A 26317-nucleotide genomic window follows, 5' to 3' on the forward strand; every position below is an offset into this window, starting at 1 on the left:
CAGCAAGTTTTGAGACCTTTAGCTAAAAAGCAGGAATTCGTTCCTGTGCTTGGGGGGGGGGGGGGGGGGTGGTGGTGCTCTGGCTCTGTTTCAAAATACATACCTGACGCAGTGGAGCTGGTATCTGGCAGTGTCACCTGCTGATTACCTCTCCCAATTTATTTTATTCCTCACAGAGTTAAAAGAAATCCCAGGTGAAATGAACAGCACGCTTTTCTGTTGAATCAATTAAACTTATTTTTCCATCTGCATAATTATGCAACCAATTTGCTTACATAACTGATGGTTTCTATTGGGAAGTGAAAAACATGCTGCACATTATGGAAATTATGCAAATCCCCCAAGGGCTGTGAGAGCGTTAACTTGATTTAAAGCTTCACTGAGCTACAGATAGTTCCTAAACCACGTCAGTCCTCTTTTTAACTTTCTCTGCCTGGAAATGCAATAGACTGTATGCAAATAACTCCAATCCCTAACAGTTAATCTCCCTTTGTTCTGAAACTCGATCAGCAATAGACGTTTTTGCTCTGAGGTTGCACGTCTCTGCATCAGCTGCTCCTTGACACCGACCACCTTGGAAGAAAAACAGGCGTATAAATGTACGCGTCCATCGAGCGTTTGCAACTGCAGGAAAACAGCGTTTGCTTTTCCCCTTGGGACTGCAGAGCTCACGGTTGGTTCTTGGCCCGTCTCTTTTCTTTTCTGCGGAACAAAGGAAACGTGAAGCCCGTGCGAGCGTTTGGAGAAACCCCTTCCACCCTCTTTGTCAAAAAGCAGGGATTTCTCGTGCGAGGCGTTTCCCTTCCGTGTCCCCGAGTAGCGACTGCGGACATACTCTCGCTGGAGGGAGAAGGGGCCGCTTCTCCCCATCGTGTGTTACAGGCCTCGGAGAAACGGCCGCGGTGCCACCCCGCAGCTTCGCAAGATGGGGTGCGCTTCGCAGCCACGGGCAGCAGCAACAGCTCAAGCATGAAATCTATAGCTATTACGGGTCTGTTTCACCTAGTCCGCCGGTCCCCGGCGCGTAACACCTATGAAGCCGCTCGCACGGCCGCGGGCCCCCACCGCCGCCCCCTCCCCGCCCCGGAGAGCCCACCCGGGGAGGGGGCGGCCCTCCGCGGCCCCGAGGAACGGCCTGCGGGCGGCGGCCGACTGCGCCTGCGCGGGGGAGGGCGCGCGGCCGCCACGTGAGCGCCGAGGGCGGGGCGCGGGGAGGCGGCGGCGGAGCGGCGGCTCACGGAGGAACCGGCGGGGCCGGGAGCGCAGGCGCGCGCTGTCCCCGCCGGCCCCGGCCCCGCCCCCGGCGGGAATCCCCCCTCCCGCCGTCTCTGGGGCCGTCGGTGGGGGTGGCTGTGCCAGGCGATGGGGACCGAGCCCCGGCGGGCGCCGTCCGGCCGTGGCGGTAAGCGGGGCCGGGCCGGGCCGGGCCGGGGGTGTCGGGCTCCTCCGCGAGTGGGGGACACGGGGGGGAGGAGGCGGCGGCGACGACCCCGCCGCTCCTCTCCTGCGCGGGGGGGCCGGCTCGGTCCTCGCCAGCGTCGGAGGCCGGTGCGAGGCCGAGTCCGGGCGTAGAGAGGCGGGGGAGCGGGTGTTCTGCGCTGAAACCGGGCCGGGCTCTGTCGCTCCCGCCGCCGGCGGGGTGGGGGCCGGGGGCCGGGCGAGGGGCAGCTGCCCGCCGCCGCTCTGGCGGAGCCTGCCCGCGACGGAGCGCGCGCGGCGGCGGCGGCTCCGTGCGCGCGGGCACGGGCGGGGCGGCCGTCCGCGGCGGCGGCGGCGGAGCGGGCCCGGCAGGTGTCCGGCGGGGCCGCCCTGGGGAGGCGGCGTGGCAGGCGCCAGCTCGTACGAGCGCCTGTCGCCGCCGGGGCGCCGTCGTTCTCCGGTAGCCGAGTCCCGAGGCGCCCGGCGGGGCGCAGCGCACGGTCAGCATCGACGTGCCCGAGAGGTGCCGCCGGCGGGCGGGATTGCCCGTTATTCCGCGCCTTTTTAATGGCGGGGGGGGTGAGGGGGGCCGTGACACACATCACGAGCGGCTGTGCCGCTGAGGAGCTACGGGAAAGACCTTACCTGTAGTGACTTTTGAAGTGAATTCTCTCAGGGGTCTGCTCTAAATCGTTAAAACTGTCAGTGGTTGGGTCACTAGAGCTCATTTTCTTTCAAGCAGTGAGTGAACCGGTTTCACCCAGGTTTATTTTCTGGGCAGTGTCGTCTTGTTTATTTTCATTCTGCTTTCTGCATACTACCTTAGAGATCGAGTGTAGGTAAACACCTGAAATAGATAATAATTTCGGCTCAAGTGGTGAGGTAGCAGCATGCAATGTCATGTTTCCAAAGGCTTTTGCAAAATGACTGCAGTGTAATTAATATTTTGTTTTGTGTTAGCAAGTTTGTGTCTTTGAGGTGGGGTGCGGGTGAAACTTACTCAAAATCAGAAGATTTTATTTTTTTAACTAAGCAATGTAACAATTTCTAAGAGGTTAGTAGACCTTTTAAAACAAGAAACAATGATGCTTTTGTCTGGTTATATAAAGTGTCACCACAGATTAGTGAGACTGTTGGTTTTTTCCATCCTCAGTCCAAATCCCTGAAGCTAAAATTACAGAGAGAGAAAACTGTTTTATTACCAGAGAGCTTGTTAATGTATTTAAGATAGTTTATGATTAGGATTGTTGTTAGGGACACTAGAAACAAAATTACTACTGTCTTGCTCACCTAGTTGAAAATCAGAAGACAAGAATTATAAAGTATTTTGGGGATATTTTAGCTCAGCATATCTTTTTCTCACGCTGTTCGCCTCTAGTGAAATATTTGGTAAACAAGTTAGGTTGTTAGTTAAGTGTATTTGTATTAGTAAGATGCACTTCTAAAACTTCCACTGTTTTGCAAAATAGTCATAGGAACTATCGTGCTGTATTGGAACAGGGATGGTATTTCTCTGGTAAGTGCTCATCGCAGGCGCTTTAAAATGGCGTACTTAGTGGGAACATGTTATTTTGAAAAGTGCAAAGAAAAATATATTTTAAAAAAAAGTGCATCAAAACGTATGAGGAATAGGGACCTTCCCTCATAATCCCCAATAATTAGGTATACGTTTGCACTCTGATGTGCTAAGTGGTTTATCTCCTGTTGGAAAACTCTCAATTACAGTTGCATAGTGCAGAAGTTACTGATTAAAAATTGCTAATTTTTATGAATGCCCGCAAACTTTTGATAAAAGATTTCCAGGCATTGTTGTATGACAGTGTCTTTCCCTTTGGTTTTATATCGTGCCCGCATAAAATAGTTGGCACATAAATTTTAAAGGATTATCATTTGTTTGAAAGTTTTCGACTTAGCAGAGTAAAAATTTACATGGAATTCCACGAGCTGGTATGTGTTAATGCTTAAAGAAAGCTTCTATTTTTTTGTTTCTATACTTCAAGACAAAAACTGAACATGGGGAAGAGCGGGAAACATTTTCAATAAATAATTTTTTAGGGTTTTTTTTCCTAATATCTTTATTCATCTTCAAATCAATATATGACAACAACCATTAATGTTTGTAAGACTCGCTGTTAGTAGAGGAAACTGAAAACATTCTTGTGCAAAGCTTTAGGTTTTATGTGTGATTTCTCAATTTTATATTACAGTTGTGACTTCAAAAGTTATCACCTAGGATTTAAAGAATGCACTGATAAGTAACAGGGGAAAATACTTGTGTCCCTTACTAAACAGGATATTTTTTTCTTTTTTTAAGTGAGTTAGTGGATGGCTGAAAGTTGGCTTGACCATTGAGTTGCTGAAATGTTTTGCTGCTTGAGAGCCGTGCGAAGGTATGGCATGTTGCTGACCTCATTTACCTTTAGCGTGTGTTTAAGTGTTTGCTTATGACTCGCATTTATGTAAAACTGGTTCAGTATTTTTGTTTAATGCTTATTTCTTTGGCTTTCTCATCTTTACAGCTTGAAGCTTTCAACAAAGCATCCACAGTTGAAAATCCCCAAAAGCCATATGCCTGTCCTCGAGTGAGACACTAAAAAAAGCTCTCAACAAAACAAGGGTTTTAAAATAGCTTAATTATGAGAAAGTGGTAGTCTAAATCTGAATATGATGTCCAATATATTACTGCATTATTGAGTTATTAAAGCTCAGTGTTTCAAAATGAGTGAATATATCTGTAATAATGAGCTTAATTTAACAAAGCTTTTCAGTGTCAAAGCTATAAGCCAAAAAGTTAAACTTCAGAGATATCTGAAGAAAAAGTAAAAAGAAAGCTGAAGGGAATTATTTAATCGATAAATTAAATCAGTCCTAGAGTACTGTTGCTTAATGTGTTCTAGTGGAGATTGTGTTTCCTATCTTTCATGAAGTGGAGACGGCTGCCCTCAAAGTGGTTATGACCTTGATTTTAACACGAAGCCTTTCTCTGCTCTTCAGATCTGAATGAAGCTCTTGGAACAATCATTGCTCCTTGTGAGTGAAGCCATAAGCATCTTTCTTGCATTTTCTCTTTCTAAATTCATTTTAATTCATTTATTTTGTCACTTGAAGGATGCCTCAGAGTTCTGTCTTTCACCTTCAGTGAATGAATTCTTCCTTCTGTCACGCAGACTAATTTTGGCCTTTGAGCGTTTCTCTTTTAAGCAAGTTCAAAATAGACTTTTGGCTGGAATCCTCAGCCTTCCTACTAGCATGACAGTGTTGTTTAGATACAAAACAAGGGAACTAAAGTTAACCATACTTGGCCGTTTTTCTTGTAGAATACCAGATGGAAGTTTATGATTAATAAACTTGGAAGTATGCTTAATAGTTTCCAGGTATGTTGGAACTTTTTTCCCTAACTACTGGAAACGGCATGCAATAATGTAGCTCAAGAGTGTATGTGGGAAATGGTGTACGAATAAGGGGAAGAGAGAACTGCGCTCCTTACTTCCTCCTAGCAGCTGGGTCTAGAAGGATGTGTGTTTCTTGCACGGCTGTTTGTCAAAACTGCTATCAGATAGGTAGCTGATTAATTTACTTTTTTTTTTTTTCCTTTGTTGGAAAGAATTTTTTTTCCTTTTCACTACTTTGTGTCCACTTGCTAAAAAAAAAAAGGGGGGGGGGGAAGAAAATTTCTGCTATTTTTTTTTCTCAGCAAGACAATTATTTTGGTGTTTCTAGATCCAAAATGGTAAACCATATGACCAAGTGGACTTTTATCCAGTGTGCTTTCCTTCCTTTCTTACCAGGTCAGGTAGAGGGTTTTTTCACGTGTCACTGAGCAACTCTGGCATGTTCTTGTCATTGAGAGCTTTTGCTCTCCATAAAAACATGATATTGCTGTGGTACTTCACCGTTTCCTGCTATTTGAGGAGGATCACGGGCTATAGTGAGTAGTCTTCAGAGTCTTTCTGAGGTGCAGCCAGCAAGGAGGTAGAAGTGTTTGCCAGTAATACATTTTATGTTTGTTTTTTTTTTTTAATCCTCCATTTAATTAATGCACATGAAAATTGTTTTTAGTCATAACAGTTTGAAATTTCATCAGTCATCTTCCATTACAAGTCTTCCATCCCACTTTTCTATGAAAACTTATCCTGTTTTCAGCAAGCTGACTTTTAAGACCTACTAATTAAATATTTGCCCACCTCTTAGGCAGAATGCATTAGCTTTAACTGCCTTCATGCTTCTAATTGAAGAGCTGGAAAGGTTGACAGGAAAAAAAGGTAAAGTAAGGGTCATTGCGTCTGCTTGACAACTCAATTGTCATCATTTACTCTACCATTTGCCAAAATGAAAAATACTGCTTATTATCTGAGCAGAAATTTGGGGATTTTTTTTTTTTTTTCCTTTTTAATTAATGAAAACATCCAGGAAATAGTGTCACATGTTTCTGTGTCCAGGACAATTATTTGGTCTAGGATGCTGAACAAACAGCTTTGTAAAACAGTCTTGCTCACTATTATTAATAAAGTTATTAGTGAATTGGAAGCAGCTTTGCCTCAATCTGCCATATATTTTCCTATTTGGGGCTCACAGTTTGAATGATACTGTGAGGAGTGAAACAGCATTGTATTGCTTAACAGAGCAGAATCCCTACCCTTCTGAGTTGCTAACTAAAATGAACATTAATCACAGAGAAAATGGTTGGCCCATTGAATTTTTTAGCCTGTGAAATCAGCTGAAGGAGAAATCTATTATTAAATATTTACCAATTCACATTTTCTTGCTGCTTTTATATATACTGTCTCTTGGTAATCAGTTTGCTAACCTGAATATCAGCTTTGAGCTCTGGCAGGAAATTATGGTGGTCTTTAATTCAGAACTTGTTTTTCCTTCCATTTCAGTCTTCTGTTACACAAGTGTGCTCATTGCAGAACTGTAGTTTAATTTATGCGTAATTGGAGGTATTCAATCTTTTGTACTTTCTGAACTTCCTAGAACTTCTTCAACTTAACTTTTCCTTCTGATCTTAGGTGAAACAATCTTCTTTTCCCACCACTGAAATTTCTTTTAGTCCTTGTTTTCTTCTATTTCAGTGAAGATCAAAGGGCAAAAACGTGCTTTTTACTTGATGCCTTCTATAAAAGAGTATGTTTGGGAAAGTAGGTTGTTGGTTTGTTTTTTTTTAAATGGACACAAGTATGTGGACCTCAAAAACTAATGCAGAGCTTCGTTTGATTGAACGGTGATTATTATTCCTGGGTAGAATTTACTATTCTTTTGGCACTGCTTGACAAATAGTAGGTTTGGCTTTTTAACTTGAAGGTTCAAAAAGTATGTAAGAGTTGGCTTTTAAGAGCAGCTTCAGCAATAGCTACAAAAAATACCACTAAAGCCAGTCTTCATTGTTCGAACTACTTGAGTGGGGAATTTTTATTTGAGCCTGCTTTGAGAAAGTAGAGGGAAAAGTTATTGTACTTATTTACATGTCTTTAATCAGCTGTTAGCGTCCACCATCTCTCGAACCTGTTGGATTTGCTCTGTATAAATACAGCTCTGTGAGGGTCAAGGGGAAAAATCCAGAACTTGGACTTCTAATACCAGTTTTAAATGATTATACTTGCAACTGTGAATGTTTACTCCATTCTGTCACATTCTAAAGTAATTTATATCAGTTTGTCACTTGATTGGTTGCATCGTACATAAACATTTTATTACTTTATTAGGTTATGTCTGGAGAAGATATTGCTACAGTGCATTCTTCAGTCAAGAACTTTGTCAGGAGCTGATGCCATCAATGCTCTCAGACCTTTCTATTTTGCTGTGCATCCAGATTTCTTTGGCCAGCATCCCAAAGAGAGGGTAAAAATCTTTCAGTATGCTTTCTTTGTAAGTGTGTCCTATATCAAGGATGGAAATTTTCTAGTTTTCCTGCTGTCATGTTAAAAAAAGTAGTATTAGAATTGAATATGGTTGTTACCAGAGGACAAAAATACACACTTTCTTTATTTTTAACAAGGATAGGTCTCTTAAACATCCATTATTTATTAGTCATATTTTCTGTTTAATTGTTAAAAAGAAAATACTGAATCCTTCCAGACTAATTTATAATACATATTACTTGCTTTATCACATTGAAATGCTGTGCATTATATTTGAATGAATGGATTTCTTTAAGCTTGAAAGCCTTAAAAGTGGTGTTTTGGAACGTACAGGAATGTACAAGTATGTACATCATAGAATTTATTCATGCAAGATAATTATTCATTTACGCTGAGAATATGAACTATATCACTACTTGTTAAGAGCAGCCAGCAGTTTGTAAAAACTAATTCTGCATGTAAGATTAAAAAGGTTTAGATGAAAAATGGCCAAATTAATAATCTGTAATGTTTGGGGGTTTTTTCTTTTTTTTTTTTTTTTTTTTTAACAGGAAGTAAATGAAAACTCTCTGAAGAGGTTAAATGGCTACTTGGAGAATCTACAGAAACCAGGATTTCGTTCCTTTAAGCCAACTCAGCTTACTTTTTATGTAAGAGAAAGAGAACCAAACTCTTCTAATGTTCAAGAATCCTTCAGTGCTTCAGGTGCTTTTATATTGTGCAGAATGTATCTTCCTGTATTTAAATTCTTTCAGACCATTACTTGGCCTTGTGCAGTCATAATGACTTTTCAACTGAATAAAATCCTCTCAATCCATGAAAATATGTATTAGGTCAGACAGGACCTTCCCAAGTAATTAAACATCTTAAGCTTTAAAAAGTATTGAAAGAATGAGAAATAACAAAGTTGAGGTCAAGTTACAGTATGAGGCAGTAAAAAACATAGGTTGATATAAGTGATAATTTTTCTGCTTTTAATACTGTTGTCATGTTTAACTGGAACAACAGTTGAGTCCTTGTTTTCATTGTAGATAACGTGCAGTACACAATGTCAGGGTGATTGTAGGATTAGTAGGAATTTAGTCTGGAAGCAGAAGTTGTATAATATCTGGAGCTTCAATTTACCACATTGTCTCTTAGCCTTGAGACTACAGAAAATATTGCCAAGTTTGGAATATTTGGTTTGATTTTATTCTACGTATTTGTCTGTGGTGTACCAATATGCCTTATCTAACAGATGAGTTTTATGTTCTATATCCTGCTAGTCAAAACGCTTGAGAAAATTGTGAGGGACCCTAGTGCTAGAAAACAAAATCATACTGTTTTTCAAGAAAATAGTAGTGTTATGTCCAGTCTACTTAAAGTAACAGTTGAACTGGCAGCTGTGTTCTGCTGTTGAGTCTAATACTTGCTTGGTTTCTAATGGGGCAGTTAGGCCCAATAGCTAAGTGATGGGACTTAGTTTTAGGTGGTGTGCAAATGTAATGGTTTGTTCTGTTCATAGCCTGTGAAGAGCTGTTGTAGTACTGCATTTCTACAGTAAATTATATCCAACATGATGATCAGTAATGATGTGAATTCTTTAGAGGCGTTGGACAAAACTGCCACTGCTAAAGCAAAAGCATCCTTTTTTCGGTTACGCTGCATCTGTAGGTAGGTTTCCAGTTTGTCCAATGATTCAGATATTTAAAACAGCTCTGTTTATATTTTTGGACACATAACAGTTTTAAAGGTTAAACTGCACGTGAATTTTGTAGTGAGTGTTGAAATTACAATATCATAATAATTTCCAGCTAGGTACGTCTTGTTTGGGTTCTTGTAAGATGAGAGAAATGTAAATGCATTTTAAATAATTTTGATGAAATAATACTAATTTTGTGGGACTTGTGTTTTATAGGGTTTCGAGCAGTCAGTTTTACATTACGTACTAGGGATCTCCTGAGCACAGTATTAGATATTCTCAACTCCTGCAGTTTGTCTACAGAGCATATTCAGAGTTTGAATGTGAACTCTCAGACCCACAAGGAAGCAAAAAGCGCAGTGAACAGACCTATCAAATGGGATAAGACTTACTATTCATTTACTGGATTCAAGGATCCTGAGGAGGAACTAGAACAAGCCCAGAGAGTGGAAACAACTTTAATGTATGTAAGGCTTTTATTTAACTGGTATTTTGTAACCTAATTTTGTCTTATTCTAATGCTGAGTTTTTGAAAGGCAATCAATAAACATTCTGAACAATACAAAGCTTTATTGTCCGACATGTAATTCTGTCATGCTTTTTATAATTGAAAAGATTTCAAATGAGCTCCTGGGATAACTATAGTGCCAGCTAAGCTGAGGCATTCTTGTCTCTTTGCCCAGCATTCACATTTGGTCAATATACTTCTGGTTGATCTAGTTTTTCTTGCTCCAGATAGCTCCTTACCTCTTACAGGACTTCTGTAACACAAAAATATTAACTTTATTGTTAGTATTTCATTATCACATTCTGTTGGGGGTGGGAGATAATACATGAAAACTAAGGTTAGAATGTTTTAATTTGCCAGATGTCTTAGTGTTGTGCCTCTGATTTGTTGTTCAGCATACTGACCCTAATACTTAAATTGACTCAATTATAAACACTGTACTTGCATTAAATGCAGCATGTTGTGTATAAGAAGTTGGTTGTTTATAAAATCTGTATGTGCTCATTTTGGGGAAGGGTGTAAAATACTGCCTTGAAAAACTTTTTTTTGTAACAATGAGGCTTAGGTGCCATTTGAAATAAACGCAGAACTGTGGTGGTAGTATCTTTGGAGCAAAGAATACCCCTCATCCTGCCTAGCACCTCTCAAATAAAACTACTATACTATATGCTACTGTAAAATGCTTAACTGAGATTTAACATACTAGAGAATATTTTTACTTATTTTTACACATTTACAAGAGGTGCCACGAACAGTTACATATTAACAGTCTGGTTTTAATACCTAGCTGTTTGGCACTGGGCCTCTCTTTTTGCTTCTGACTTTGAATTGTTTTGCTTAGAATACAGTATGAGAATGGAAGTACTTGTTTGTAAAAACAAAGAGTATGAAAATAAGTTTATGCCATGAACAAAGGCTAAATCTCTTAGAGTAGCTTTTTCCTAGAAATAGAGTGATCCTGTTTATTGAAAATTTTAGATGTACTCCATGAGTCATGTTTGCCTGATTATTGACAAAAGAACTGTAAAACTTTGACCTGCTTAATCTATGTTCATTCCAGCTCTGTAAGAGTTACCTAACTTACCCCTTTGGTACCGCCTCCCTTATTTGATAGTCTACTATGATGACTTTGGTGGTTTGGTTTTTGTTGTTTTTTAAAGGCATATGTGTGGGAACTTCTTTTATTAAAGCACTACGTTCTCTGAAGCTGCCCCCCTAAATCACACTGATCTGCTGCTCTATACCTTTCACACCTCTAAGTCTTACAGTTGTAACACTGTCGGTGTCTTTTGGCTCGATTTGATTCCCTAGTCCCCCTCAAAGACATTAAGTGCCAGATTTTCCTTTGTCGATATCTTAAGGTGAAGCATTTAGCAATTTCAGTTTCTGTCTTCTACTTTTAAAAAATGCCTTTACCTGGTAACTTGACATAAAACATTAATGTTAACAGTAAGAATTCAGTTAGCTGTACTGTTTTCGTGAAAGATAATAATACATCATGCCTCTACTGTTGGGTTTTTTTCCTCCTCTTCTTTCAGATCCTGGCTAGATGATAATGAAGCAAGTGCAGTAAAAAAGCTGAAAAAGAGTTTGCCACTTAGAAAAGAACTAGAACGTTTAAAATTTGAACTCTCTCATCAACTCGAGCTCTCAGATATCAGGTAATAAATTAGATCAGTTGGACTTAGCATTAAGACAGTCAAAGCAAGGAAGTGTTGTGTAATACTACACCATGAGCTTTAAAGGCTTATTCCAGCAAAACAGCTATGTTTCATATATGTAAAAGTGTTACTGCACTATTTTTCTACAAGAATTCTATTGGAACAAAAGTTTCCTGTTAAAATTTGCTTTAAAAGACCTAGTATTTGTAACTGATAACATAGGCTCCAGTTGAGGCAAACACATAAGCACTTGAAATGGGACATGTGTGTATGCATTAGTTCGGGTGTTTTGCTGGATAAAATTGTTCTTCTTGAATTCACGTGAATGTCTACAAAGATAACTGGATTGGCAATGAAATGCAACTTTGCGCATGGTACATGATGACATCCTGTGAAGGCTTAATAAAAATGTTGGTTTTTCTACTGTCTTGTTTCCCATACTCCAGAGGAGAAGAATATTTGTTTGCTTGAAAGGACTGAGTACAGTTGGTAATCTTGATTCGTCAGAATATTTTCCAGAAAATAATTTATGATTCTTTTTTAAATTTTGTGCTTTTGAATGAGGACATTCTGAAGTGGGATATTCAGGATGGGAAATGGCAGTGAGAGTATTCAACAATGGAAAAATAAACTTTGGGGATTATTTCAAGGGCTAGTCTGTTAAGTTCTTCTTTTAACCAGGAAAGAGAGAGTTGGAGCTTCTGAAATCATGCTTTTGTTCCTTTCACTCTGTAAAAGACCCTGGCTTCCTTTAAGCTGATACCAGGTTTTTTGAACACGATTTCTAATCCTCTGCAACTGTGCTGTGGTGGGGGGGTTTAAGTTTCTGAAACAGTCTTCAGTATAAAATGCGTAGGTTTGGTTTTATTCATGGCTTTTATTTAATTTTCTTGTAGTTTGTTGTTTTAAAATACATTAAAACTATTGCGTTCCACAAGGAGTTATTGACCTTCCAAGAGTTATATTGTCGTAATTCAGAAAAGAATGTGTCAGAAATCTGACAAGCAAGTATCTTAATCAGAAACTACTGCTTGTGATCCTGCAGCCTAATGCTAAGTGTTCACAGAGGTTTGAAAAAATAACAGGGTCATTGGCTTTATTCCATTGCTAAGTTTAGGACAGTTGAAGAGAAGGTAGGATCTATAAGCCACCTTTCTACATTCCTGTCTGGTGCTACTGAAAGCAAAGCAATACTGCTAGGTAGCAGTAAATAGTTATTAGAATGACTTGCATTAGAATAGATTGAATTGCCTCATAAGTGCTGTGGCATAGTACCTATTCTCTGCATCCCAAAGAGTGGGGTTTTGCCAGTTAGGTTTCCCTAAATGAGATGATGTGGGTTGACCCCAGCTAGCAGCTAAGTACCCACACAGCTGCTCACTCACGCACCCCCAGTGATATGGGAGGAAGAGAATAGGAAGAGCAAAAGCAAGAAAACTCATGGATCAAGTTAGAAGTTCAATAGGTGAAGTGAAGCAAAGCTGTGCGTTCAAGCAAAGCAGAAGGAGGAATTCATCCTCTACTCCCCATCAGCAGGCAGGTGTTTAGCCCCTTCCGGAAAGCAGGACCTCAGTATGTGTAATGCTTGCTTGGGGAGACAAATGCCGTAACTATGAGGGTCCCCCTTTCTTCCTCCTTTCCCTGAGCATTTATTGATGAGCATGACATCATATGGTCTGGAATATTCCTTGGTGAGTTGGAGTCACCTGTTCTGACTGTGTCCCTTCCCAGCTTCTTGCCCACCCCAGCTTACTCGCTGATCGAGGGTGGCAGAGTGGGAAGAAAAAGCAAAAACCTGGACACTGCGCCAGCCCTGCACAATAGCCAAAACAGTGGTGTGTCTTCGACACTGTTTTAGTAAAAAATACAAAACACAGGGGTGCTGTGAGGAAAAATAACGCCATCCCAGAGAGACCCAGTACAATGAGGGAAGGGTAACTTCTCATTTTGAGACCATTTTAGAAGTTGGTAAAAGAATGCAATTTTTCAATATACTGGGACAACTTTACAGTTGAAATACTTTTAGAAATTTAGTTAGGAGTTTGTCTGATCTGTCTGTGATGGAAGAGGTGTCAAAACTATGTATATTAAAGTCACCAGTGTAACTAACACCTGGCTCCTGTATGGTTTAACAAAAATTATTCCACTGTGAAATATGAATATATATAGCAACTTACCACTGGAATCATAGTAATGTTTTGGGCTCGGAACTCAAAGGAGAAAAAGAAAAAAAAGAAGAGGCAATGTCCTTATATGCAGTATTTGCTCCTCTAGACAAACATTACACAGCGTACAGACAGAAACTGCGTGCCACATGACTGAATGAAATACTGGGTTGTCTTGCGATTTACTTACTAACCTCCTCCTTACTGGGGGAGAGATTTGCAAGTTCTGTTCTGTCCACTAGGTTTTACATTTATTTTTCCTATATCTGGTTTTATTCCTTTTTTTTTTTGGCACTCACTTTAAGAAAGACTGACATTTTATTTAGGCTTTTATCTGTTCAAATAGCATATGACACATCTTTTCAGTAGGCTTTTGCTTTTATTACTGTTGGAGTGCTATTTTGAGTTGTTTGTGTTACAAGGCTTTCAGCTGCATCTCAACTTCTGTGATTATTTTTTTTTAATAATGTTGAGAATGAAATGCTTTCAACTATATTTTCATTTAGGTGGCAGAGAAGCTGGGGTATTGCTCACCGCTGCAGCCAACTACACAGTCTAGGTCGCTTAGTCCAACAGAGACCTGAAGTATTAAAGAACGTTAAAGGTATTTCTGTTGTTTGTTTCTTATATCCTAATATAGTATTGATTCAAAGATGAGCACGAGTATTCTGTGAGAAGGGAGCTCTCGCTCTTTCCATGAATGCTTTTGATAATTGCAAAAACAAACCTGCCAGGCTACTGAAAAGCTGGTGAGAACTTACATTTTAAGCTACTGGGTATTTTTTAAAGTGACATTTCCTTATAGTGTATTTGCTACACTTGGTTTCTATTTTACTTCTTAATAGGTGCAAACTGAGTGAGTTGAAGGTGCTAGACTTAGTACTAAGAATGAAAGTAAAAAATCCATACTGAATCTCTGAAAGGGTAGAGGTAGCAATAGAATGTTACCCATGGTAGATTCAAGCCAAAAATGCGAGTAGCTCTCTAAAGAGCCAGTGTAAGGAGGGCTTGCTAGAATACCTTTAAAATCGTATTGTCTTCTCTTATCATGCATGTTCCATAAAATACCTGTATTAAAGTCTGTATTTTCTCAGGAAAAACTAAAATATTCTGTAAACCTGATCTACCATTCTTCTCGTACAGCTGTTTGACCTCTTTGCTCTAATTGTAACTCCACATTTTATGCCTTTCTGCAGATACTCAGTTTTGAGCGGCTTTCATTTGAGGGTTAACCTAATCCTTTGTCAAACAACAGAGGGGATAGGACAATAAATAGTAGTTATAAATTGCATTAAGTTTCAAATTAGTTTCTTTACCTAAGCACACCAAGGACTTAAAGTGCTAGAGAAGTCTGTTTTGTGAACTTGTAGTCTCCATCTTTGAAGATCCTCAATAATATACTGGACAAATACCTGTCAGTAATTATACAGGTACAGTTGGTCTTGCCTTGGGGTACAAGGATGGACTAGATGCCTTAAAGTCAGCGTTGCCCTCTGTCGTGGTTTAAGCTCAGCTGGTAACAAAGCACCAGGAAGCCGCTCACTCACTCCCCCCTCTGGCCCCGGTGGGATGAGGAGAAGAAAATACAAAGAAAAGCTGGTGGGTTGAGACAAGGACAGGGAGGGATCACTCACCAGTTACGGTGATGGGCAAAAAACAGACTCGACTTGGGGAAAAAAAATCACAAAATCAATATAATTTGTTACCAATCAAATCAAAACAGGACAATGAGAAGTAAAACCAAACCTTAAAACACCTTCCCCCCAACACCTCCCTCCTTCCCGGCTCAACTCATCTCCGAGTTTCTCTCTTTCCTCCCCACAGTGGTGCAGGGGGACAGGGAATGGGGGTTGGGGTCAGTTCATCACACGTTGTCTCTGCTGCTCCTTCTTCCTCAGGGGGAGGACTTCTCACTCTTCCCCTGCTCCAGCGTGGGGTCCCTCCCATGGGAGACAGTCCTCCATGAACTTTTCCTGCATGGGTCCTTCCCACAGGCTGCAGTTCTTCACAAACTGCTCCAGTGTGGGTCCTTCCTGCGGGCTGCAGTTCTTCAGGCACAGACTGCTCCAGCACAGACTTTCCCATGGATCGTGGCCACCTTCAGGGCCCTCCCTGGGCTGCGGGTGGGCATCTGCTCCCCCGCTCCCCTCCATGGACTGGGGGGGACAGCCTGCCATCTCACCACGGGCTGCACGGCACAACTCCCCCTCCTTCTTCACTGACCTTGCTGTCTGCACAGGGGTTTCTCTCACATCCCACTCCCCTCTCTGCTGCAGGTTTCCCTTCTTAAATATTTTATCCCAGAGGCACTACCACTGTTGCTGATGGGCTCAGCCTTGGCTGGAGGCGGGTCTGACTTGGAGCTGGGGAAGTTTCTAGCAGCTTCTTACAGGACCCACCCCTGCAGCCCCTCCCCCACTACCAAAACCCCACCACACAAACCCAATACACTGTTTCTTAAGGATTTTGGAAAACATTTCTGAGAGCGAGAGCTTCTGTTTAAGCCTTGTCTTGTAGTTTAATACACCACACTGAAGACTTTTGTGGAAGCTTATTTTGATAAATAGTTGCCTGTGCTTTTACCCCAAAGAATTCTGGAGGATCTTTGTACTTCACTTAAAAAACCCATACTTGGACTCAAAACTGATTTGTCCCCCCAAAAGAAAACCTAGTATTATCCTTTTATGTTGTCTCTATTTCTTTAAAAAAAGAGCAAAAACCTAATGTGAAAGTGTTTATCACAGCTTGCGTGTTGCAGAGTTCTGTGGAAGTAGTGTTGAATGGCTGTGCTAATAGTTCTTTGACCAACCTTTACCTTACTGATACATACTTTAAGTATATAGCATATATTTCCTATTGTATACGTGATTTGTACAGGTTCTTTGAATATGCTGTCTGCTGAGATTTTCTCCTATTTTAAAAGTAGTCTTTGTATGAAAAAAGTCCAGTTAACTAAAAATCTATCAAGTTTAAACAAGGAGAAGGCAAATGCTAGGTAAGGTTTGTATGAAAAAAAATTCTTGGTGTTTTCAAGAATTACTCTTCCAAATTTTGAGAATAATGAAAGCACCTACTCGTGTGTGTTTGTGCTGCAGAAGCGTGTTGGTTGTGACGTTAGTAGCATAGTTCAGCCTAAAATAATTGTGGGAATAATTGCAGTAACCCAGATTAGTAAAGAGCTTTGTTCGACCTTTAGGACGCACGGTGGTATTTACAGACCGTTCAGGTATGAGTGCAGCAGGCCACATAATGCTGGGGACCATGGATGTTCACCATCACTGGACCAAAGTAAGAAGATTTCAAAGTAAATGATAATGCCTCTTGTTCATTACATCCTTTTTCAAACTATAACCAAAATATTAATTGATGCAGATGACTGATGAGTAGTTTAAAGCAAACACATAGCTGCTATATTTAGCATAACTGTGCATTCTAAATTTAATCCTGTGATACACTGTTCCTAACAACTATCTTTGTCAGATCTTTACTGCTGCTTTCACTAACAAATCAGTCCTACCCCTGATTAGATACAAAGAAAACTAATTTGTTATGCAGTGTTCCAGTCTATGCAATGAGCACTGGCAGAATATTTCATTATCCATAAAGAGCTCATTCCCATGAAGAATTTAGGAATTTTATTCAGCTTTTTTGTAAAAATGGGACATAAAGGGAGTTGTGAAGTGGTCATTTCAGTCAATGGCTGCTAACCAACCCTGTCACTCCACTTTGTTCTTTTAGGCAGATAACGTGGATGTTGCAGAAATTTATATTTAGTGACTATGCAAATTCTGCTGCTGTTTGTGTAAAGTTTGGAGTTGACAAGCTTTCTGGCATCCTGAATGATAAAGTATTATATGCAAAGAACCACACAGTATATAGCAATATCAGCATGTCACTTAAGGAAGTTTTATTGAATCTTGGTTACTGAAATGTTATTGATAGTTCTATCAAAAAATACTTCTTTATAAAGGAAATATCAGTGGAATTTCATAGTTGGGAATATAGCTGGAATATCATAATATTCTATATTCCGATCAGTTAATAATACAAAAATTTAGCACTCAATCCAAATCTTTCTCCTATATATGTTTCACTGAGGCAGAATACAAAACGTGATTTGTTAATGTGAATGATTTACAAAGAACTTAAACTGAGAAACTAGAATTTAACGCAAAACTTTCTACTCTCAGATTTGCAAGCATTGATAGTCATTGGAGTAAAACTGTACTTCTGCTTAATACTAAAAAACCCACTTAGTTCCTTGAAAAGAGAAATGCTGCCTCTTTCTAGCTTTTGCCAAGGGGTTTTCTGAAGGGATACTTTGTGCAAATGGAACAATGTGTAGAGTTGGTTGTGGTGATGGTATTTGCTTTGGAAGACAGAGGAGAGGTATTTAAACCTGAAGTCAGGGGCTTTTTATTTTAAAATGCACCAAAGATTGTTAAGTGACATACAGAAAAAGTCTGAAAATATTAATGAGATTGGTTAGCCACTTGTTTTTTTAGAGAGCAGAATTCTAACCCATTTTAGAAAGCAGTCCTAAGTGCTAGTACTTCTGTTACTCATAGAAAAAGGAAGCAGTAGAGTAGTGTCCAAGTCAGGCTGTAGAATGCTTGGTCAGAGGCACAGTATTTGGAGGATTTTTGCCATTTTTCTCTATAATAAATGGAAATGCTGAACCAATGGATTTTATTGTGCCAAAAGCTGCTCTGATTCTACTACTGTCTTGGATTTCTGAAGAGATTATTCTGATTTCACTTGACTTGTTCCAGCAGCAGTACTTTTTTCTATGGGAAACCGTGTTCTGGTAATAACTGGGTAGATGGTAAGTAGTGACTATTACTGCAGACTTTCCTCTTTCACTTGTTGCCCTGTTCCAGCCATCTCCCTGTCATACCTTCTGTGTCTCAACTCACAAGTCTGACTGGTTTTTAACCTTTTCTGGTATAGGTTTTGTAAATTAGAGATCTGGTACCTTCCTCCTTTCTTCTCTCCCTTCAGACTCGGGACGAGCTAGGTTATCATCCAAACCCTTGGAAGGAACTAGTTCCAGGAACAGAGACTTCTCTTTTTTGAGAATTGGTGTAAATTAGGCTGGCAAACTGTGGTGATAAACATTTTATGTAGATGTCAGATTTTTTAACTTTTTTTTTTAATCTAGGACTATTAATTTCTGGATATACAGGGAAAAGAGGTCATCCATCAATCTTGTTACAGCCTTTTGGTGCCTTTATAGTATAAATACTGAAAATACTTACTATTATATCTTGCCCCAAAATATATATACTTGGTATTTCTGATTTTTGGTATTCAATTTTTTTTTTTCCCTTGGGTTCCATGTTTGCATTGTTAAGTGTCTCTTCTTTTATAGCTTCTTGTTATTTTTTTCATTTCTTTAAGTTTTATGTTTTGTAACATAGGAAATGTTTGTGTGTATGCACAGATTTTTGAGAGATTGCCAAATTATTATAAACTTCAAAAAAGGCTGCTGTTCTTGGAAGATCGGATAAGCCAACTTCTGGGAGGCATACAAGTAATATATATTGAAGAACTGCAACCCCTGTTGACTCTGGAAGAGTACTACGAGACTCTGGACTCTTTCTATAATAAATTGCGTGACAGTAGACTACCTTTTCATCCTCGCAGTCTGCGAGGCTTGCAAATGATTCTGGAAAGGTAGGTATTTGCAGGAAAGGTTTCTTCCTTTTAAAGCTTTTACTCTTTTTTTTTTTTTTTTTTTTTTTTTTTTTTTGTTCTGGTTTGGTTTGGGGGTTTTTAGTGTTTTGGTTGGGCGGGTTTGTTTTGGTTTTGGTTTTTGTTTTGTTGTTTTTTTGTTTGTTTTTTTTTAGTTTTTGGGGGTTTTCGTTACACTGATTATTGCTCTCACTAAGAAGAAAACTAATATTTTCTTGGATTTTCATTATGTCAAAGTCTTTTTGTTTCTAAAGGTTTTAAGTGCCTTTTTATGGGTTAAGAAGGAATCAGATTGAAGAAAATCCTGCTTATTTCATTCAAGTTAGACTCAGTTCTGTCTTTATCTTACAGTGTTGTGCTGGGTTAAATCAAAGGTTTCGTGCTGTCAGGTCAGCGGTGTATGATGGTGCTTCTGTTTATATTTTTTTAGTATTGTTGACAGTTGCTTTTGAAATGTAATTCTAAAAAAGCTTTATGTATGATGCTTCTGTATTCTCATGATCTCAACTTGATTAATTTTTTACCAATTATTCTGATTGTGATTAATTGATGTTCTTTTATCTTCAGAATTCATTCTGAAAGTAATTCATCTAAATGCTAGCATTAAAAAAAAGATACCTAGTTTTTTACTTCCATCATGTTTCATTAGTGACAGATATGCACCAAGTTTACATGAATTTGGACACTTTACAATCCCAACGGTCTGTGATCCAGCAACCCTTCAATGGTTTATTTTTGCTAAAGCACAGGAGGCAAGAGAGAATCTGAAAAGAAAGGAGGAGTAAGTATTCCTGTGACTCGATGCATTTAGCTCATGAAAATCTTTGCATGTCATATGTTTTATTTGGAGGAGGAGGAGAACTCTGAAGAACGTATTCATGTTCTTTTGATGGAAAAAACTTCTGTTTCTAAAATAGAACTTTACTCATTGGCTTTACTAAGTTAAAAATTTCGGTGTTCGGTGAACACAGTTGTTAGAAAATACCCCTCCTCCACCTTGTAGGAACAGTTGTACTTTATTCAGAAATAAAAGATCTTTGCTTACAGGACAAAATTACATAATCTTTTTACAATTACTTCCCCAAAGGAGAGATGGGTGTTTTTTTAAGGAAGAGACCATTTTATTGAATAAGAAGAGCAACAAACTTCTATTAATGTTACTTACATTGTGACAAAAAACCAGTAAAATCTAAACTAAAAATAACTGACACCAACTAGAGAATTATTATTTCTAGTTGTTTGTCAGGTGAGGAAAAGGTTAGTTAGCACTTAAAAAAAAAATAGGGGTAGAATGATGAGAGAAATACCTCCTTGGTACTCTTTCACAGATGCGAGTGAGATGAGAGAGATGACAGTGGTAAGTCACAGTACCATACTTAAGTCCATGACTTGTACAGTTCTGATGGATATTACATTTTCTTCTTGACATTCTATGCTATATATGTCTTTGAGGATTAAGAGCATAAGGTAGAGATACTGGTTTTATTTTGAATAAAATACTGTGATAGGTAACTGGGTGTTACTGTCCTTTTAGAGGTTGTTACTGCAAGTTTATTTTTCTGCTTGGGAAATCTTTTAATGAATTGTTGAAATATCACACTGTCATGAGTGTATACATGATGTATACATCCAGATATTTTTTTGTGAAGGTTATTTTAGGCATGAGTCTTACTGAAGGCTTTATGGTTTTAGCTCTGTTAAGACCTGGTTACTTGGGAGAATATATTTTGGAGGTAGACTTTGGTAAAACATGGAGATTTGTTGGAATTTTTTTATAACCTTAGTCCAGCTTTGAAGTTAGATTTGGTTTTTTTTTTTGCCATATGAGTTATAACTGCTGAACAGCTCTCTATGTAGCTGTCCATATGTGACAGGTGGGAAAGTATTGTCTGTAGGGGTCAGAGGGATGTTGTAGCAAATGTATCAATTTGCATCTGTGTAACTCACTCTCCAAAAAACCTCACACTACCCCACATTATAAAGGCACTTATCCAGGAAAAATGCAGGGCCCCCGTCAGTATAAGCAGCTGTGTTGTAAGCATGTAAGACCCAAACTAAATATCTCAGCTCTTCTGTTCTGTGTTGGACAATGTGCTGGTTTGTATAAAATAGTAAAGAACAACTGTACTGGGTCATATCAAAGGTCTGTCCCCATCATCTATTAGCTTACAGAAAGGCTGTATGAATGGGGCAAAAAATGTGGTGGGTTTTTTTACTCTGTGCTCCTTCCCAGTTTGTGACTGACTGCACTCAAAAATATTTGAAGCTGGAAACATTAGCTCATGTTAAGAGTGTTCAATAGATCTCCTTTTTTTCCCCTCTTAATTGTCTAATTATTCTTTGGGATGATTTACACTTTGTGGCTCCAAAATATCCTGTGGCAGCAAATTGCACAGTTGAATTACATGTAGCGTGTGTACATGAAGGAGGGAAGAGGTGTCCTTTGTTTTGTAGACCCATGGCCTGATGACTTCATCTGTTATTCTCTTGTGCTGTAGAAAATACAAAACAGTCATTCTGTATTTATCATCTCAAGTTTTTGGGTTTTTTGTGGTTATGTCATATTTCCCCTTAGTTGTCTTTTTATTAAAGCTGAAAAATCCTTTTCCACGTAATGCTGCTTTGAACAGAACCCATTCTGTACTTCTGATTTTTCTTAGCCTCCTGTGGTTGTTAAGGGGCCCTGAGATAAAGGAAAATATTTTGAGATGTACTGGATTTACTTTGCACATGCAGATGAATGTTTTATATGCAGTAAATAGCATAGCATAGCTGGAATTCTGTATGACCTGGTGCACTGGGGAGTTCAAATGCTGCTGCTCTAGAAAATTGTCTTATCTGTGTGGATAATGTCAGTCTTCTGGTAATGCAGGATTTAGTATGAATCTACTTCTCCTTCCCTTGCGTTTGTAAAGTATCAGTTTTGTATTGTGATAGGGGTATAAGCCTCCTTGTGGAAGTGACTAAAAATAAACCTGCAGTTCTCACTATGTGCAGCTAACTTTATATTGTTCAAGGGAGCCTGGGGTTTCACAGAACAGGAAAGCTTGGCACTCAGGTAATAATGTGCTCAGGAGTGTGGCGTGGATACAACCAGTAGAGAGGACAGGCTTGCTCCAGGTTAACTCCCTGACTGCCAGAGCTGGGCTGGGCTCTTGTAGAGCAATCTGAGTGCCCCAGCACAGTGTAGTGCCATTCAAGAACATGGAGATCCCATACTGAGCTCTGGAAAGAGTGGTGTTGAGCCCCTCAGTACTGTTTTTACCTGAGTCAAATAATCTCAGTAGGTGTGTCCGTGCTTAGCTTGGGCAGATTCACATCCCAGTGGCTCTGCAAATGTGCTGCTGCTTTGTAGCTCCTCCCCTGTTTAGCACAGGGTCTGTGTTGTAGGGCAGCGATGCTGCTGTTTCTATAACCAAGCTGGCTCTGGAAGAAGTATAGCTATGTTAATGTGACACAGTGCCTGAGGTAGTAAGGCTTGCTGAACCTGAACTGTGTCTGCATCAGATGATCCACAGTTCCAGTAACTCTTAATTAATTCTATACATTATTTCAGAGTAGCTTGAGTTTGTCAGGTGGTGTCTTAACCACTCTTTTTCTGGGGTGAATGGAAAAAATCATCTGCGAGCTATGAATTCGATATTCCATATACTTCCTGCAATTAGTAAGTTATTAACACATTTAATATGCATCAGGTGACTGTACCTGTCATCTGTTGGTTTTGATGACATGCAGAGTACTGGTCTTAGTTAAGAAGACAGAGTAGTTACTAACATGGTTTTATTCTTAAAGCTTACACTTCCAAGGTTATTTAAGTACTTCCATCCCTTACATTAAAAATGCAGCCTCGTGGGATTATTTTAGTATTTTTGCCCATTAACTTGTGGGCAAAAAAATGTCATGGTGCAGGCTATCAAATGTGACCCTGCGTAGGCATGCTGTTGCCCATAGTCATGGAAGCATGTTCATTCAGTCTAGCCTCTGAGGTGGACATGGGTATCAACCTGCACAAAAAATTTCAGCTGTACCATAGCTGTACATGAAGTGGCCCCTCTGTTTACATGCATATAACCTACAAGTATACTTATTTCAAGGATTTTTTTAAGAAAGTAAGTTCTAATTTTGTCACTGTATGTTGTCTTCATTTGCTAGGATGATGATTACAGAAAAAGAGCTAATCGATACTTCCACTGAAAAATTTTCTTTGGATCGGCTGTATAAAGAACCCAGTGTTTCCAGTGCACAGATGATAGATTGTTGTAAGCGACTGCTAGAAGAATCGTTGCCATACCTACAAGGCATGCACCTTTGCATTTCGCATTTCTACTCTGTGCTGCAGGATGGAGACCTGTGTATACCTTGGAACTGGAAAAACTGAGGACATATCTGATAATCAGATAAATTGTTTATTTTCTGTAAGAGGCTATAAATATGAATGTTTTTAAGAGTAAATTATTTAAATCTGTATTTTGATATCAGTATTCAACCCACAAATTTTCTTTTAACTGCTGCTCAAAAAGGATCGGAGTCCTAGACAATTTGCACAATGCGCAGTGTTGCCAGTTCTGGGAAAGATATCTGTACATTCTCCATACTACTGTAGGAGTCCCAGTGTATGGTAGCAGTTGTGAAACCGCATTTTTGTAGTGAATTACAAAAATATATTAAATTGCAAGTCTGCAAAAATGTGCATGTGTATTTTTAATATACATGGATATTGCCAGATAGATCTTCTTAAATAGAGTGTACGACTCAAACCAGACATTACATGTCATCTTAAGGGATTCACTGAATGCAGAAGTTGAGTACATGAGTTACCTGGTGGCAATATTGGCATTTCATATTGCTACCTCTTACTGAATTAAAAAAAAAAAAAAAAAAAAAAAAGACAAAGGAAAAAAACATCAGAGTATTTCTACTTTGCAGAAGAAAGTGGTTCATTAACTTGGTCTCTACAGTAGAGTTTCATATGCTGGTCCAATATTGTTGCCTTAGAATTTCAAAATACGCCAGTTGTACTGTCTGCAGTTACTTTAAAGGAGATGTTCTCTTTTTGTTTTCTGGCATTTGCTCCATAAATACAGACAATCCTCTTTACCTGCACTATAACAGGTTGCAAATTGCATTCACAACACTTGAAACCTGAGTAGTTTAATGTGACATCTGAGGAAAAGGAAGCATTGATTTCTGTGGGATTGTCTACAAGAGTAAGTACTTCTCAGTGAGAGCAAGGAGTTTGCAGTGAGGCAAATGCATGGATCTTTACTGGTACTTTATTCCTTGAAAAGAATGAATTAAAGTGTGAATGTATGTCAACACTTTTTCATTGTAATACATGCCAAGATGCATTTTGTTTGGTTTACTACTTTGCAAAATACCCTTGGAGAAGAACCAACTGCTTAACGTTTCTGGACTTGAATTCACCTATAACAACTGGCAAAAAAAAAAAAAAAAAAAAAAAAAAGTTGTCAAATGCTTACTTGCCTTGTATTTATATTTGTATTAGGCAGGGAAATTGTTGTGGTTCTCTGTTTTCCCCTGTTAAAAGGCTAGGTGTCAAGTTGTTTATTATGTTGCCAAACTTAAAACAAACCCCCCCACTGTGATCTCAAACGTGTCCATTTTAAAACATTGAGACAAAGCTGTGACTTTCTCAGGCCTTTAATTCAGCCAAATTCCTGTATAGGTTCTGAAGATCAGTTGATAGTTTCTTCTAAGTAGTTAACTTCCATTGCACATTACTTCCCCTCGCTCCATCTGGCATTGACGATACTGTCTGTCCCAGTTGTGCTAAGCAAGTGATCCAGTCCTGTCAGTTGTAGACCAGCAATATTCCCTGTAACAGCTCTTTGGAAGTAGGATGTCTTCAGGAATAAAAGCTGAGTGTAGTAATTTTTTTTTTCCCTGCTTGAATTGAATGACTCCTTACAGGTCTTCAGGCAAGAAGCAGCTGTCCAGTTTGACTGTAGAGGAGATAAAAAAAAAAGTATGAGGGAAGGTGAGTAGACTCAAATCAAGAGCCTGATGCAATTCTGTAAGGACTGACACTAATGCCGCAGAAAGCAATGACTAGACCTAAGGACCTTCTCTTTGCGGTGTAGAGAAGACGACTAGAACTGGCTGGAGGAGGAAGCATAAGCTGTAAAGAGCCTTTATGAAATAGAGCATGGGATGTTTCTGCAAGTAAAATGGGGCAGTGGAGACCCTGACTTGGAATGTGGATCACAGTAGGCAAGGACAGGCAGGAGGGAACAGGACTGAGTTTAAATGTGGAAGCGGTGAAAATAGTTGCTGTTAATCGTTTCCAGCCTGGGATAGATCTGAAGATTCTCACCATTCCTTCTAAGGGGAAGTAGCGAAAATCATCTGGCAAAATGTGTCAGCCCCCAAAAATGTGGCATGGCAGCCTGTTTTTCTGACGGTTACCTCCAGGCTGGGGTCTCAGGTCTGTGCAATAAGACGGAGTTTCAGTCCTGCTGCTGTCCCACCAGAGAATTGGTCAGCTCGGGTGCTGTGGGGGTGGCTCTTTCCTTTTCTGTTAGGTTTTGGGTTTTGTTTTCCTGAGTTCTGAAGGAGATGCATGTCAAAATCTCTTAAAACTGCTCAAAAGTCAAGCAATATAAAAATTAAGGTTGCATATAGGTCTGGGTCTTAGAGTTATTTTGTAGTGCATTTTCTGTAAATTAGTTTTACTGCAGAATGGTTGAGTTGATTTTACAAACACATATGGGCCTCCCAACGTTTTTTAACATATTTAGAAAAGCAGCAAAAAAACCAAAAGGTTAAACTTAATGTTCGTGTTGTAGGTATTCATTTTGACAGGTTTGACTGAAGACTATCCCAAAAGTAATGGAGAATCGTCCATTTAGGTAGATGTGTATGGATTAAATCTGTCAGAATTACATTTTACTTCCCAACTTTTTAATGAGATGGGGGGAAAAAAAAAAAAGGTTTAGAACCCTTGAAGGCCTTTTGTCACAATGGCAGGGTGGAAATGGACAATGATGGAAACTTTTGTCTGTTTTTAAACTGTGCAGAACACCTCAAATTCTGTTCAACAGACTGTGCTATCAACTCATTGTAGAAATAGATTTGAATGAATATTAACATCTACTGTAGTTTATTCAGTACGGAATTCGTGCTTGCTCTGGGGCCAACAACCGAAAACATGCTTGGTATGAAGTTTCAAAAAGTGTTCTCTTTAAAAACAAATCGTAATATTAAATTAGGTGGAGTTGATGTCTTGCTGTTTTAATCATTATTGTTTGGCTTAGATTTGAGTTTTTCTTGTCCTGTTTAGAAATTTGCAATAAACATTTGAAAGATAA

General features: G+C 39.4%; 1 protein-coding gene and 1 long non-coding RNA gene across 5 annotated transcripts; one reads left to right on the forward strand and one right to left on the reverse strand.

Moving 5' to 3' along the window:
* Nucleotides 1-217: 217 nt before the first annotated feature.
* Nucleotides 218-1140, reverse strand: LOC121233175. Its single transcript, XR_005932050.1, has 2 exons — nt 1003-1140; nt 218-702 (listed from the first exon to the last, which is right to left on the reverse strand). It is a non-coding gene; the product is annotated as an uncharacterized LOC121233175 (long non-coding RNA).
* Nucleotides 1141-1286: 146 nt separating this feature from the next.
* Nucleotides 1287-26317, forward strand: TCAIM (T cell activation inhibitor, mitochondrial). 4 transcript variants are annotated; one of them, XM_030008299.2, is made up of 11 exons: nt 1287-1402; nt 3734-3809; nt 7125-7260; nt 7832-7985; nt 9178-9424; nt 11008-11130; nt 13802-13899; nt 16492-16583; nt 18739-18971; nt 19639-19770; nt 23142-26317. In XM_030008299.2, exons 2-11 carry the CDS (start codon nt 3781-3783, stop codon nt 23365-23367), a joined length of 1470 nt encoding a protein of 489 aa, XP_029864159.1. In that variant the 5' UTR covers nt 1287-1402; nt 3734-3780; the 3' UTR covers nt 23368-26317. The 4 variants fall into 4 exon arrangements, with proteins under 4 accessions (XP_029864159.1, XP_029864161.1, XP_029864160.1 ...); XM_030008301.2 differs by lacking the exon at nt 1287-1402 and adding an exon at nt 1861-1879; XM_030008300.2 differs by lacking the exon at nt 1287-1402 and adding an exon at nt 1919-1942.

The sequence above is a fragment of the Aquila chrysaetos genome, chromosome 3 (assembly GCF_900496995.4).
Source record: "Aquila chrysaetos chrysaetos chromosome 3, bAquChr1.4, whole genome shotgun sequence".
Lineage (NCBI taxonomy): Eukaryota > Metazoa > Chordata > Aves > Accipitriformes > Accipitridae > Aquila > Aquila chrysaetos.